The following is a 15742-nucleotide window of genomic DNA, read 5'->3' as shown; positions in this document are numbered from 1 at the left end:
ATTATTTCCTTATACAGATCAGATGCACTACAGGTTGTTTAACCATTCACTTATTAATGGATATTAGGGATGTCCCAGGTTTCTGCTATTATAAAGAACTGCTATAAACATTCATGCACAGGTTTTTGTGTGGATATAAGTTGTATTTCTCTGAGTTAAATGTTGGGAGTGGAATTGCTGGATCACATAACTCACTTCCTCTCCTGAAAGAAGCCTGGATATGATTTTTTTTATTGGTTGAATATACTTAAAAGTTCTGAAGTCCACACTGCACTTGCATTTGGGCTCAGTTTTACCAGGTCCATCAATAAACGGTTAGAAAGAGGAGGCATTTCAGGGGCAGACCTGGTTCCTCCAACATTGACCCCAGGTGAACCCCCTTCCTTCCTTCAGCTGAGTAGCTCTTGATGGTAGCTGGAGCAGATGAGGCCACAAGCTGGCCACATCCTAGAGTCCTGGGCTTGGGAGTTGGGGACACAGCCCACAACCACGGACCCTTCTTGGCCTGGGCTCCCAAATAGGGCATCTCCATGAAGACCTCAGATGGGGTGAGGGGCCCAGTAGACAGCGGAGGCCCCCGGCAGGGAAGAAACACTATTTCCTGTGGGCCTGTCCTAATCTCTCTGAAACCATTAAGATGAGTAACTCCTCACAACGTAGCTGCCTTCACTATCTGGTTCTATTTCACAATGTAGAAGCAGGAACTGTCTCACAGCCTTTTCACCCCATTCTAGGCCCTTCCTCTTATATCACAGGAGGTGGGGCTTCGCTCCTCTCACAGAGCAGATTCTGGGTTCTCCCAGCTCACATGTGGACAGAGCTGCCTGCTCAGGCCTCCAGGATGACTGTCCCTGCCTCCTGGCCCCACCCTCCTCCTTGCCTGCTGCTGACCCTACTGCTGGGACTCACAGGTAAGTGCTACTTGGTTTACAATTTCCTCTCCCTGCGTATGGACCAGCTCCTCGTCCTGGAACTTTAGAGCTTCCAGGAAAACAGGGGTGTGTCATTCAGGGCTGCCACAGAAGGCCAAGGACTGGGGATTATCTGGGAGCATGAAATCAGGGGTGTGAGTATTGTCACCTGGTTACCAGGTGCATCAAAAGAACAGCAACAGCTTCGTTTGGATGAACTGATCTAATCCCCACAACATCCCTGTGTGATACTTATGCCTCTTATCCCCGATTTACAGATGGGAAAACTGAGGCAGAGAGAGTAACTTGTCCAATGTCACCTATGTAAGGCAGTGGTGCAGCCAGGATTTAAGTCCAGGCTGACCAGCTCCAGAGTTCATTTTTGAACTATGTTATGATGCTTGACTTCTCAGGGGAAAGGCGTGTAGAAAATCAGTAAGCACAGATCAGCAAATAAACGTATTGTCACCCCCATCAGGCCACTCACAGACACCAGAGTTCAAATTGTGCTAGGTGTACGCGTGAACTCCTTACTAATGATGTGTTGGATGGTTCCTATGTATCATTGTTTTTACTGAGCATTTAATATGTATTACAATTTCATTTAATCCTTGAAACAACCTGCATGCTAACAACTAGGATCAGTTTTACAGATATTTTTCAATGCATGTATTTAGTTGTTTGTATGTATGAGTATGGTGAATGTGAGGAAGTGCACGCACACACATACAGACACGGGATATTGGAAAAGGCATCCCTATCATTCTCTCCAAATCATTTTCAGTCTATATGAAATGCACTAGGACATATGTTTAGTCTCCCTGTTTCTCAGCCACCCGCTCTCCTTCTTACTTGTGTAAATTTCCTGCTACCCTCACTCAGACTCTCAAGACAAGCAAGCATCTCTCTTGGTAAAAGGAGTAGAGTTTGGTACATTACTATCTTGGATTCCCTCTTTCATGCTGGACAGGGGTGAGGAGGGGAAAAGGGGATAAAAGATACAGGGACGACTGCATGTCTGATCTATAGCTGTAGTGATATCCATATCCATGTTCATATCTGTATTAATAGCCATATCCATATCATCTAATGTCAGTTAAAGCCTCAAGGCTCCAGGAAGTACAATGAGTAATAATTTCTCAATTTCTTGAAATTCACCTTGTGCAGACACGATCGGAAATGTCCAGGGCTGTCATCTCATGTGACCATTATATCCAAGGTAGATCCTCTTGTCACTCCTACCTACAGAAAAGAAAAGAGAAGCACAGAGAGGTTCAAGGTCACTCAGGGGTAAATGGTAGAGGTACGATTTGAACTCGTGGAGTCTGACCCTACAGCTCAGGGATTGAATAATTACGCCACGTCCAACCCATGAGATTTCTGCTGCTTCTGCAAATGTACGTGAGGAGGGGTGGGTGTGGGGAAGAGCATTTGTGGTTTTCTGCCACTGGGCTCTTCTGTTTCCTTCATATACACAAGATGCTTGTTTTCCACAAAGTCATTCAGTAGGGAAACTTGGTTTCTCACATAATTCCCACAAACTTACCCATTTAAAATAGAATTCAGGGTTTCAGGGAGGTGTCGCAACTGGAAATTCACACTTTATACAAATACTTAATTGGATACATACTATGTGCCAGGTTGTTATAGGAACTTGGGCTGTGCTGGTGAATAAAAGAGACAAAGTATCTGCCCTCATGGAGCCCATGTCCTACAGGGGAGTTTAGAGTAAACAAAGAACATGATATATAAGTAAATAATATAGTATAGAGGAAAGTGCTGAGTGTTAATAAAAATGTTCAAGTTTCACTGGGTAATTAGGGGAATTTGTAAGGTGGAATGTATTTTGAACAGAGTAGTCCAGGTGAGCAAAACTGAGAAGGGAAGTTTGAGCCAAGATTAAAAGAAGGTTGGGTGTGAGCCATGTAGTTACCTGGGAAAAGAGCCTTCCTGGCAGTGAGCAGCATGTGCAAAGGTCCTGAGACTGGATTCCTCCTTTTTCTGTTCAGGGATTTAAGCTTTTCCTCTGGGTCAAAATGTTGCCATTGCAAGGTTTTGAAGAAAGACATGACATGAGCTGACATGAGTTTTAGATTATTCCTGCATTCGGTTGAGGACAGACTACCGCAGGACATAGAGAGAAGAAACCGCTGCATTAAGAGGTCAACGCATTCATGCAAACGAGGAAAAGTGCCTTGCCCCAGGTGAGCAGCAGAGACAGGGGAAGGATGGAGATTTTGGATGCAGCTGAAAGGGCGGCAACAGGCTTTCCTGATGCAGAGGATTGCGGGGGGGAAAGCAAGACTCCAGGTGTTTGGGACCTGAGCTCCTGGAGGAATAAAGGTGGCTGAGCAGAGATATAGAGGGCTGTGTGGCAATTCAGGAATTCAGTTTTGTACGTGTGAACTGTGAGATACTGATTTCCATCTAAGGAAAAATGTGAGTGGACAGTGGACATGCAAATTCAGAGTTCAGGGGAAAGCAAGGGGCCACAGATCAAGGGTAATGTGAACTTAATTGTCCGACCTCGTGTGTGTGTGTGTGTGTGTGTGTGTGTGTATGAGGTCTGACAATTAAGTTCGAGAACTCATCCTAGAAAAAGTGCTACAGACCTCATTGCTGAATATCACTACAGTCACCTTCGAAGTACTCCCCTTGGGAAGCTATGCACCAAACCCAGTGCCTAGTCCTCCCTTCAAAGCAATTTTGGAGCTCTCTTTCAGGAATTTTCATCAGAGCTGTCATCGTATTACCCTTAATATCCTGAATGTCATCCAAATGTCTTCTTTTCAATATTTCCTTTATCTTTGGGTAAAGAAAGAAGTCATTGAGGGCCAGATCAGGTGAGGGTGTTCCAATACAGTTATTTGTTTACTGGCTAAAAACTCCCTCACAGACAGTGCTGTGTGAGCTGGTGCCTTGTCGTGATGCAAGAGCCAGGAATTGTTGGAGAAAACTTCAGGTCATTTCATCTAACTTTTCACACAGCCTTTTTAGCACTTCCAAATAGTAAACTTAGTTATCTGTTTGTCCGGTTGGTACAAATGTATAATGAATAATCCCTCTGTTATGAAAAAAGGTTAGCAACATCGTTTTGACTCTTGGACTGACAGCACTTTTTTGGTTGTGGAGAATTGGCGATTTCGATTGTGCATTTTGACACTTAGTTTCAGGGTTGTTTTGGTACACCCATGTTTCATCACCAGTGATGACATAGCCCAAAACATCCTTTTGCCTCTCCAAAAGGTCCTGACAAAGTTCAACTTTGCTTTTGTTCATCAGTGAGCTCCTTCAGGACCATTTTTGCACACACCTTTCTCATGCCAATATTTTCAGTTAAGATTTTCTTGTTTCTCTGTTGATATTTACTTGGTCTCCTATGCTTCTCACAAAACCCCCGATGAATTTGATGCACAGTTTGATGTATTTTTGCAATGTTTTGTCAGTTATGCTAGTTATTGGCCGTCCTGACTTCACTTCATCAGTGAAGCATTCTCTCTCCTCAGAAAAACGTGTCATCCATTTGTACACTGCCGTTTTCTTCATGGCGTTATCCCCATAAGCTTTTTTTGTTATAACAACTGGTTTCTGAAACAGTCAAGAGAGATGCGTGTGGTAAACAGAACAATAGTCACACACCCCCACCCAAAGAGATCCATCCAGAAGCTGTGAATACATTACTTTATATGGCAAAACAGATTTTAGAGAAGCAATTAGGTTGTGATTCATGAATGGAAAGATTATCCTAAATGATCGGGTTGACACTATGTAATTATAAGAGTCCCTATAAAAAGGAGGTGGAAAGTCAAATTTAGAGAAGGACATGTGGCAATGGAACAAGAGCTAGGAGTGATGGGAGGATGGAAACCACAAGAAAGAGCAGTGGCAGCCTCTAGAATTTGGAAAGGTAAGAAACAGCGACAGCAAAAGAAAGGCTAGTTGATGATACAGATTTAGGCCCAGGAACAACAATTTTGCATTCTGACCTCCAAACTATGAGATAATAAATCTCTGTTGTTTTAAAGCATTAGGATTTTGTTATTTTCTTCAAGCATTCTTAGGCAACTAATATAACATGATTATGCTATGGGGGGGAAAGAATCTCAAGACATTGAAATAATGTTTCACTTCTTATTTACACGACAAGTTCATTGTTTGGTGGGAACTCTGTACACCACTGTCACTCAAGTTTCCAGGCTAATGGAGCAGATACTTTCATAACATGTGGAACTTTCTGGAAGAGGAAAGTTGATCCATAGATGTTGTTGCACTTAAACACATATCGCACAAAATTCATGACCTCTGCTGACAACTCAGTGGTCTTAAGAAGTCTGATCATGTCATCCATGCAAACATCCAGAAGTACAACTCTCTGTATCATCAGCAGGTGCAGAGCCAGAAATATTTGGGGAAGCATGACAATTCCAGAGAGGACTGAGCACTCACACCCACTCTCTGCCAAATCATTTAACCTCTCTGTGCCTCAGTTTCCTCATTGGTTACAGACTCTCATTTACCATCTCATTGTGAGTTTTCCTCAGGATGACACATGAATGTACTGAGCTCAAACCCACTCACAGAGTGGGCTCAGTCAGTGAAAGCTATTGTTGATAAACACTCGACAAAACCTACAGGATCACATAAGGATGAATAAATCACTGCTTTGTTTCCCTCCAGGAGGGGCAGGTGAGAAGGAGCTGCAGGTGATTCAGCCTGAGAAGTCAGTGTCAGTCGCAGCTGGAGAGACGGCCACTCTGCCCTGCACCCTGACCTCCATGCTCCCTGTGGGGCCCATCCGGTGGTTCAGGGGGACAGGGCCAGGCCGGGAGCCAATCTACAGTTTCAAAGGAAATGAGGGAAGCCGCTTCCCTCGAGTAACAAATGTTGCAGACGTCACAAAGAGAAACACCATGGACTATTCCATCCACATCAGTAACATCACCCCCGCAGACACCGATACCTACTACTGTGTGAAGTTCCGGAGCCAAGACCCTGAGGACCTGCCCTTTAAGTCTGGAGCAGGCACTCGGCTCACTGTGAGTGGTGAGTACGGTGTTAGCCTCCTTTGTCCCTTGGTATGTGACAAGTCAGTAAGAATGACATCCATTTTTTGAGCAACAATGAAGAATAAGGTGGAACGGAGAACATATTTCTTTATTTCAACTTCAGAACGATCACACTGAGGAGAAATTCTTAAAAGGCACAGACTCAGTCTTTATTCTAACAGCCAGGTGGGAGGAGATGCCCAGAGTTTGTGTCGTCACTGTACGTATTTCCGGAAAACCTTCCTGTCATTCGGGCACCAACTCCTAGTCACTGAAGGCTCTGAGCACGGCTGGGTTGTCTTAGAATGTCCCTCACCCAGGGAAGAGGTCCCCATGTGGGTGACTTAGGAGTCATCTACTGAGGCAGCAAACATGCTTAATGAGGATTTTCTACCAGGGGCCCAGGATCCTGAAACCTGGACTGTCAGCACTCGAAGGACCTTTACACCAACCTAACCTACCACTATACACAGTTGGGAGCTGAGGCCAAGAGGTGACAGGGGTCTTGCCCATGGTCACAGGGCATAGGCCCGGAAGGTGACTTTGTCTTGAATTTGCAGATATCACAAGAGTTCTAAGGGTGCCTCCCTTGGCTAGGTAGTCACAGGTAATAGGAAGTGGCTCCATCACCACTCAGATCTGCTGCCTTCTGAGTGCTCATTCCTTTCCCCAACTTACCTGCCCAGACGCTGCCCTGGATGAGAAAGTAGGGATGCAGGCAGGGCAGGGAACAGTAGCTTGACAGACGCTGTATCTTCCTCATGGTGTTTATTCTCATAACTAGTGCTCTGAGGGCATCTGCTGCTCCTTTACACAGATAAGGACACTAAGGCTCGGAGAGGGGACCTTACTAGTAAGCAGGTCTGGGAGCCAAGACTGAAGCCCAAGCAGTTAGTCTTGACATTTGTGACAACACGGATGGACCTAGACGGTACTAGGCTAGGTGGAATAAGACAGATAAAGAGAGACATAATCATATGACATAATCATATGATCTCACTTATATATGGAATCCAAACACATAAAAAACAAAACACAACGAAAACAGACTCATAGATACAGAAAAACTGATGGTTGTCAGAGAAGCAGTGTTGTTGGGGAATGGAGGAAAACCGTGGATGGGAAAAGCGGTACAATATTCCAGTTAGAAAATAAATAAGTCACAGAGATGCTACATGGTCAGAAACATCATAAGTTTGCACGGTGACCGAGGGTTACTTCATAACATGGTCATCATATCATTTGTGTAAGTGTCTAATCACTATTTTTTACATCTAATAGTGTATTCAATGACAACTATATTTTAATTTTAAAAATTTTAAGCATTCAGTAGTCTTTTTTCCCCACTTTCATGGTGGTTTTTCTTAACTGAGCAGCCTGCAGGAGCAGCCTGGGACAGTGGCCTGCATAGAGCAGAGAGGAGCCACTGTCACCCCAGCAAGACCTTGCATGCTAGCTCCTGATTCTGCAGTGAGGATGACGAGGGGAGAGGATTTTCTAGGGGCTGCTGTGGCCCCACATGAGCAAGGGGTCATATTCTAGACCCAGTTGTTAGAAGCCTACAACTTTGCTTACTGCACAAGGTCCTCAGGCCCGGGCATTCGGAGGTGATTCCCCTATAATTGCTTGAAGGCAAGAATCTTAGAGAGAAAAAGGGAGGGTGGTAGTGAGTGTGGAGCACACGAAGGTGGGGCATGTGCTCTGCTGATAGATGTGAAAGGATGGTGAGGCCCCAGGAAAAACCCCTGGGACACAGTGGGGGGAGGAGACTGTCCCTTCATTTCTCTTAGCCTCAGTTTTCTCATCTGTCAAATGGCGATAATCATGAATGCCTTTTAAGGAGAGCTCGAAGGATTTCAGGGACTCTGTGTGAACCCCTAGCACAGAGTAGCACCCCGTCTCAGGAGTTATTTCAAGGTTCTGACTCAGTTCTTATTGCTGGGCCTCAGTGTCCTCACCTTCAGAATGTGGAGAATCACACAACCTTTGCAGGATGGTATCAGCACACCAGGGAGCAATGGGGCCTTTTTCCCATCACTGTGTGGTCTTGGCAAGTCTCCATTTCCTCAAGTCCTCAGGTTCCTGATCTGGGAGGTGGCGATAATCACAGCTCCTGTCCAGGAGTCTGTGAGGATTTCAGGAGAGCTAGGAACAGTTAAGATGAAGAGTGAGACCGATCAGTAATTTTGTTTCTGGGCTCAGATTGGTGGGAATCATCTGCAAAGAACATGGATGATGAACGCAGGCCTGGAATTGCATGTTGGCCCTGCCCCTCACTTAGGGTTGACTTGTGTCCTCCTCTGTAAGATGAGGTGAGGACACCACCCTCCCTACATTATTAGAAAGATTAAAAATAACATGTGAGAAGCTTCTAAACAGTGTCACATGCTTATCCTATGTGGTGATAAACACAATCATGGTTATTGTTCATTATGTTCCCTCTGTAGCCAAACCCTCTCCCCCCGTGGTATCAGGCCCCACGGGGAGAGCCCCGCCTAAGCAGACAGTGAGCTTCACCTGTGAGTCCCACGGCTTCTCCCCGCGAAAGGTCACCCTGAAATGGTTCAAAGATGGGAATGAGCTCCCAGCCTTCCAGACCACCGTGGACCCAGAGGGAGACAGCGCTTCCTACAACATCTCCAGCACAGCCAGGCTGGTGCTGGCCCCGGGGGACGTTCGCTCTCAGCTGGTCTGCGAGGTGGACCACGTCACCCTGCAGGGGGGCCCTCCTCTTCGTGGGACTGCCAACTTGTCTGAGACCATCCGAGGTAGATCCCCTCTCACCCCGAAGAGCCCACACTGGCCCCCAACCTCCAAGCCTGCCCCTCCCCCTGCATTTGCTCCAGGCCTGGAATTGCCTGGAATCTAATTCCTGACAGTCCTTCCCATGACCAGGCTCCTGTGTGTGCTGGTCACTCACTACTGTTTAATGGCAGCTGCCATCTAACAGCTACTTCTGTGTAGGTACTTTCATTGCTTTACCAATAGCAGCTCTAATTACTGAGGAACTGCTGTGAGGGAGACCCTGTGTGCTTGGTGATTTCATTCATTTCGCCACAGTTAGTACATTCCAACTGCATGCCAGGGCCTGTGTTTGTTGAATTCATTAATATTACACTAATAGGAGCTAGGGGTCCTTGTGCACCTACTGTGTGCTGGGCACCATGCTTAGTGATTTCATTCATATGAAAGGAGTACCCTCAGTGTTTGAGCACCTGCTGTATGCCTGGTAGTGTCCTGGTTGGTCCCCTTGCTGAGGTGGGAGGAGCTAAGTTATGGAGCCCTCCTCTGTGATCTGTCTGTTCCATGAGGTCAGAGCTTCTGCCCTGTGCTGTTTCAGTTCCGCCCACCCTGGAGGTGACCCAACAGCCTGTGGCAGGGAACCAGGTGAATGTCACCTGCTGGGTGAAGAAGTTCTACCCCCGGAACCTACAGCTGACCTGGTTGGAGAACGGAAACTTGTCCCGAACAGAAACGGCCACGACCCTCACAGAGAACAAGGATGGAACCTTTAACTGGATGAGCTGGCTCCTCGTGAATTTATCTGCCCACAGGGAGGACGTGGTGCTCACCTGCCAGGTGGAGCAGGATGGGCAGCCGGCGGTCACCAAACACCTTACCCTGGAGGCCTCTGTCCACCAGAAGGACCAGGGGTCAGACGTAAATACTGGTGAGGCCTCCACTCCAACTAACCCAGGTTTTAAACTTTATTATTTTTTAATTTTAAGAGCAGTAATTTGTGTTTACTATAAAGTAATCTAGAAATCTATAGCTAGGAAGTAGAATTTTGAAGTGTGCTCCCACTCCCAAATCCCATGCCTCAAGGGTCACCACTGGTAAGAATTTGGTTTCTATCTTTATAGATCTTCCTAAAGATCAATATACATTGCATCAATTTACATTAAAGAAGGAAGGAAAGAGGTCACCTGTTCACAGCACCCTTCCTCTTGCTCTCCTCACCTACAGTTACTGCGTTCACCATCCCTGTCAGTCCACCGTCCTCCTAGGTCTTTCTAATTGCTGTCTCGTCTCTACTCCATCCTAGAGTTTTCCATCTGGTCCAGGCACCCAGGTGACCATGAGTGACCACAGAAATGGCCTCCTTTGTCCCTTGATTGATGACACTGAACCAGCAATAATCACAATTTTTTCCTGCCAGTTTACTGTAGGAAAATTTCAGTTCATCTCTGATTGTCTTCCCTGATTCAACCTCACTGAGTTTGGAGTTTTACAGAAGGGACTGGGGAACAACGTCTTGTCCTCACACCAGGTGATTAAGCTAAACTAATCATTCTGCATCTGATTCCCTGAGGACACAGACCACCAGCCTGTACAACAAATATGTGCTAATTAGAGACACGCTTCCCCTTAGCTGGGCGTTGCCCTAAGGACCTTTAGAGTCCCCTTTGTGCAAAAAAAATATGTCTTATTTCTCTCTCATGTAACATCAAGAGGGCATCAAGCCTGGATTCCACGAGTGTTTACTACAGAAGAACTTTCTAAGGCCCACGTTTGTCCCAACATGTCCTATGGTGATGTCCTACCTGCTGGGTCAGCATAGGCCCCCTAGTGTCCATGTCACTGCCTGCTGGCAGAGTAAACATAGGAAGGGGAGGACAAACAATTGCCCTGAAAATAAGAGCTATACAGAAGGTGCATAAATGTGTCCACTAACTTAGTCATGTATGCACATCCAAATGCAAATGCAGTCGGAATTGTGTGGGCATATGATTAAGGTCATCGGTTTTTCTAGAAGCCAATACCATTGCAATCTTAATAAAATAGACAACAATTCCCTAATATCAACAAAAGGGACTATATAGCCAAATATCACCAAATTTCTTTTATAGCTTTTTTTGTGCATGAAAATATGTTTCAATACATCTGTAATAGCTTGGTAGAAGTTTCACATGACATCACCTTTTTTGGGTTTGAAAAAGATTTTGAATATTTTAGGACTATTCACATTACGCATTTCAAATTGAGTGAATTGTGGTCGGTGGTGGGTTTTGAGGGATTCTGTCTATTTTCTCTATGTTGTCCAATGCCTGCTGTAGAACTGTTCAGAAGAGTCCCTCATTTTCCTTTTGATGTCTGCAGGGTCTGTAGTCATCTCCCATTTCGTGTCTGATATTGGAAACGTGCTGTTTCTCCTTTTTAATTCACCAGTCATGTGAGGAGTTTTCCAGTGTTACTGATCTTTTCAAAAAGTTTAATTTCAGTGGTTTTCCTCTTTTGTTCCTCCATTTTCAATTTCATTAAGTGTTGTACTACTTGTAATATACTTTTTCAGCATTTTGGGGTTGATTTTGTTCCCCCTTTTCTCATTTCTTGAGATGGGAACTTAGATTACTGATTTCCGCCTTTTTTGTAAAGCCAGCCTGGTCACCTTCCGTGCCTTGGAGTTAGGAGAGAGCAGCTTATGATGCCTGGTCACTGTGTTCTTCCTTTAGTCTCCAGTTCCCCAGCCAGTCTGCCTTCCTCTTCCATCTCTCAGAGTCTTCTTATGCTTGTACCTGGTGTCACTGCTATCGTTCAGGGTTGTACTGAACAGGAGAGCAGTACGGAGTCTCCACCACCTCCATTGTCTGGACTGGCTTCGGTTTGCTTTTCCGTCTCCACCTCCTGCTGGGGCTCAGATCAGGCTGCTACTTCCTGGTTCTCTCAGTTGCCTGACCTGGCACCCTTGCTAAGCACTAAGGCTGGAAATGGTTTGGGATGTTTAGCCTGGCTGGCTGGAGCCAAGTGCACCCTCTGCACTGGGTGCCTCACCTCCGCCCGTGTCTGAGGGCTCCGGCCACTGCAGTCCTGTCCAGTGGGCCTGCTGTGAGAATGCACATCTTTCTGGTTATGTTTGTGGTACTGGGGTGTTTCATAATATTTCACATTAATGAACCTCTTCTCTGTCAGTAGAGCTTAATCCAGGTATGTTAGTGGAGCTTGGGGTTTGTTGAATCATTTTGAAAGTGGAAGAAATGTTCTGAGTCCTATAATGTTTTTTATTCTTTTTTTGTCTTTTAGAACTCTGAGTCTCCTGCCTCCTTCTTTCACTTATTAATATCTTTGTTATTATATTGCTTCCACTGGAATAATACAAAATGATGTCCTCACTTGACGATTTTCACTTAATAATGACTGCTCAACCCTTTTGCTATGTAAGCTTAAATATTCACGGAGTCTGGAAACACTGTGCAGACCGTAGTAAATCATCCACGCTTTGAAACTCCTTCCTATTATCTGAGCTCTGATTCGCAGGGCAATTTTCCAGTAATTTCACGTTTAGGGTGGATTTAATATTGGGTAAGATTTCCAAATAATTCTCAGGCCCCTCTCTTGGCTGCCTTCATCTGTTTCTCCTGTGCTTTCTCCTGTCGCTGAAGGTGGGTGGGCTGGCAGCCTCGTGACGGATGGTCTGCTAAGATTTAGTGATTTTTCTCTTTTGACTCAGATATTTTGCAGTTTTCATATTATCCTTTCAAGTAATACTGGGAGCTAGCCTTGCATAGGATTTAATTCCTGTTTTTATTTTTTCGTACTTTAATTTGGAGAGAATAATATTGGAGATAAATATTTATGCGTCTGCCATTGTCCTCAGCAGCCCAGAAGTGGACTGAAGATTGTTGAGTGCTTTGATCCCTAGAACCTATCCCACACCTCAAGGTCCTATATTTCCCCATGAGGGCCCTTTTCAGGCAGAGCAGGCCTATTGAAGTGGAGAATCCAACCTTCTCTGTAGCTCTGCTATTGCTCTAATTAAGTCTTGGGCTTAATCTTCTTTACCCCGATTTCTGCCTTGAGTCTGAGCACTGAGCAGATCCAAAAACTTCAGAGCATTGACGAGCCCAAGTAACAACAGATGGACTAAATGTTGGTCCCTGGTAGTAGTCTCCCCTAATGATCCCTCTAATGGCTTCTCCTGTCCCTTATTTCCAGGCCCAGCAATGTCTACTCAATTCCTCATCGTTTTCTTCCTTGTCGACAAGCTGCTGCTCACAGTAGGTGTCTCTGCCATCTATGTCCACAGGAAGCTGAGGGCTTGACTGTAAGTTGTTGGGCAGGGAGGGCAGGCCAAGGGCTGTTCCAGGAGGGGTAAGGTCAGGAGGAGGGGACAGCCCACAGGTTACACAGGGTCAGGGCCCACGGGGAGTTAAGAGAAGGTGACACACATCTCTTAATAGCCTCAGGAGTCTCAGGGATCCCACTAAGAGGTTTCCAAATCCCAGGAAATGGGTGTGGTCCTGTAAGTGGTTAACTGGATGAAAGGCTTTCAAGGTGTCCACAGCGTCATAGGGCTTCTGTGGAGGAAGTGGGCAAAGGGGCTGAATGAGGGGCAGATGAGTGGGTGGTTCCCTTGGAGACCATCTCTAGATTATTTCCTCACTCGGGTCCTTCGGACAAAAAGAATCCACATTTTAGAGTAATGTTGAGAAGTCCTGAATTGGCTGCTCTGAGGGCTGTTCCCGCCCTGACCCTCTGTGTGACAGAGTGAAAAGGATGGGGAAAGGGGGTTGGGTCCTGGGGAGGAAGGCTGAGGTGGCAGTCCTATTTCACAGGCTACCTGTCCTCTCATGGCAGGGGTCCCAGGAGGAAAACAGTGGGGACAAAAGAGACATAAAGGAAACACTTCTTGAATGATGAGCAGATATTTAAATGTTGACTATTACTCACTGCTCTTTCATTGCTTCCCTGCTATGTGTCCCCCTCAATCTCTGCTGCCCCTTCCCTTCCCCAAAGGGCCAAGCCTAAGAGAAAGAGCCACCAGAAGCTTCCAGAGACTCATGGTTAAATGCCTCTCCTCCCTGGAGACTGCCTGCCCACAGCTCCTGCTGCTCCTTCTCAGGGTCCTTGATGCCCCCAGGGCTGGGTTTTCATATATGGTCTTCTCAGAATCAGACACACACACACACTCACACACACACTCGCACACACAATCCCAAAATATCAGCAGCTCCATTATCCTAGACACACAACTTAAATGTGATAGGAGGGGAAAATGGCCTGCTGAGAATGAAGGTCATGGAAGCGACTGTGACATTAGGTGCAATCAGACCTTTACAATCATCATCGATCTCGGAGGCAGAAAAAGAGCAATACTATGACCAAGCTGTACAATTTATACGGGGAATTAGCCACATTGATTTTGGCATTGGTTCAATAATGGGTATGTCTTTTATATCTTTTTGGTAGCTCTTTAAGGATATGTAGCTGAGGAACAGTAATTTCAGGGAAGCTGAGAATTCCTGAAATGATATTTTAAATGGGTCCCAGGGCAGGTGGCACCCCTGTGTTCAGGGCTGTACCAGTTTGGAATGGAATTTGTCTTGAGCTGGAAAGAATGAGGTTGGAGGATCTTGATTCCAATATCAGATACTCTCACTTTTCCTGCCTATTTTAGTAGGTTGTCTTGATTACACATTTTTTCACTTGCTGTATACCTTAAGGATTCTTTTTAGAGACTAAGTAATTTTTCAACATAGACACTCTGGTAATTTGTATTGAATAAATGAAGAAATGAATTCTTTCCTTTCTATTTTTGTGCTTTTAAATATCCTTTCTTCTGTGGAATGCTATTTACAGTAACTGACAGGTTACTTGAAAATATCTCCCCCCAAAAAATAAAGTATATAATTATTTTTTTAAAATTTTCTTGACCACAATGTCTAAGTATAGTAATCTCTGGACAAAATGATCCGTTAAAGACCATATAATCCTGTTATCCCCTAGACACTGAGGACGAATGTGTTCAAGGTCCTTTAGACAAATCAGAGTGGAGATGGTTTCTCTATGAGGTCTTGTAAGGCGGAGACCTGGCTTAAGATACTGGAAAACACATACCAGCTACATATGTGACCTTGGGCGACTCACTAATATATTATGAGGCAATTTTCTCATCTAAAAATAGGAATCATGCTAATTCACGGGATTATGGTGGCTTTAAAAGAGAGAGCAATGTATGAAAGCACTGAGGGTGGAAGAAGATATTCTACAATGTACATCTTTTTGATTCTTTGCAATTTGAGGAAATTATACCATTTATGTATTGCAGCAGTGTGAAGTGATGACATTGAAAGTTTTTTCAGTGGCCTGGCTGCCTAAAGATGGTCTCAAACTTTTCATGGAAAATTCCTGCCTTTATAGGCTGGCACCTGGATCCAAGAATCTCTTTCAAGATAGCAAGAGCAATATTTGCTTTAAGCTGGGCACATGCTTGCTGGCATAGGGGGAAACTGGAACAAATTCTAATGTAGTTAAACCCAGACCGTAACACTGAAACCAAACGCAAATAGTTTTGTTTGTTTTTTTGTTTTTTAGGTGATAACAGCGCGCTTTCTCACAGAGCCCCAGGGACCACAAGATCAAGCCAAATCCAACTTCCAGAGGCTTACAAAAGCACAGAAAGCCAACAAATGAACTCCAACTAACCCCAATAAGGGGCCTGAACCAAAATTTGTCCCTAGCCAGAAGCTTGTGCAGACCTGGTCCTTGTATAATATTCAGAAGCGATGGGTGCTTAGAAAGTTGCACTTAGCCGGGCACCTAGATCCCACCTAATCAAACCTTGCCAACTTGGAATTCCTTTGTACTCTCTCTCACCTTCCCAGTTTCCTAGATGACTTAGTTTCCAGATTGTCCATCAAGACTTTCGAATTAGAATTAATAAATATGTAGACTTTCTTTTTACCATTGTTGTTTAAATTTTTTTCTAAGTCTTTATTCGGGGAGACTGATGTGAGCCTTGTCTCCAGTCTCCTCATTTGGCAGCTGGAAGAATAAATCTTTTCTCTG

The 15742-nt window shown here is 45.0% G+C and overlaps 1 protein-coding gene across 4 annotated transcripts; it reads left to right on the top strand.

Moving 5' to 3' along the window:
• The first annotated feature begins 780 nt into the window (after nt 1-780).
• Nucleotides 781-15742, top strand: SIRPB1 (signal regulatory protein beta 1). Of its 4 annotated transcripts, XM_081034000.1 has the most exons (7): nt 781-911; nt 2921-3115; nt 5589-5954; nt 8404-8724; nt 9297-9626; nt 12890-12998; nt 15269-15742. In XM_081034000.1, exons 3-6 carry the CDS (start codon nt 5687-5689, stop codon nt 12994-12996), a joined length of 1026 nt encoding a protein of 341 aa, XP_080890126.1. In that variant the 5' UTR covers nt 781-911; nt 2921-3115; nt 5589-5686; the 3' UTR covers nt 12997-12998; nt 15269-15742. The 4 variants fall into 4 exon arrangements, with proteins under 4 accessions (XP_080890126.1, XP_080890123.1, XP_080890125.1 ...); XM_081033999.1 differs by lacking the exon at nt 2921-3115 and having other exon boundaries at nt 784-911; XM_081033998.1 differs by lacking the exon at nt 2921-3115 and having other exon boundaries at nt 786-911; nt 9297-9653.

This window comes from Rhinolophus hipposideros (assembly GCF_964194185.1).
Source record: "Rhinolophus hipposideros genome assembly, chromosome: 22".
NCBI lineage: Eukaryota > Metazoa > Chordata > Mammalia > Chiroptera > Rhinolophidae > Rhinolophus > Rhinolophus hipposideros.
The sequence above is the reverse complement of the archived record's forward strand: the minus strand, read 5'-3'. Positions and strand labels throughout refer to the sequence as shown.

What these genes read in the sequence shown, in the direction of transcription:
- SIRPB1 (XM_081033997.1), top strand. Translation starts at nt 809, where the DNA reads ATGTGGACAGAGCTGCCTGCTCAGGCCTCCAGGATGACTGTCCCTGCC. An exon ending in CCTACTGCTGGGACTCACAG is followed by an intron (nt 912 to 5,588) that starts GTAAGTGCTACT and finishes GTTTCCCTCCAG; the next exon opens with GAGGGGCAGGTGAGAAGGAG. An exon ending in CTTGTCTGAGACCATCCGAG is followed by an intron (nt 8,725 to 9,296) that starts GTAGATCCCCTC and finishes GTGCTGTTTCAG; the next exon opens with TTCCGCCCACCCTGGAGGTG.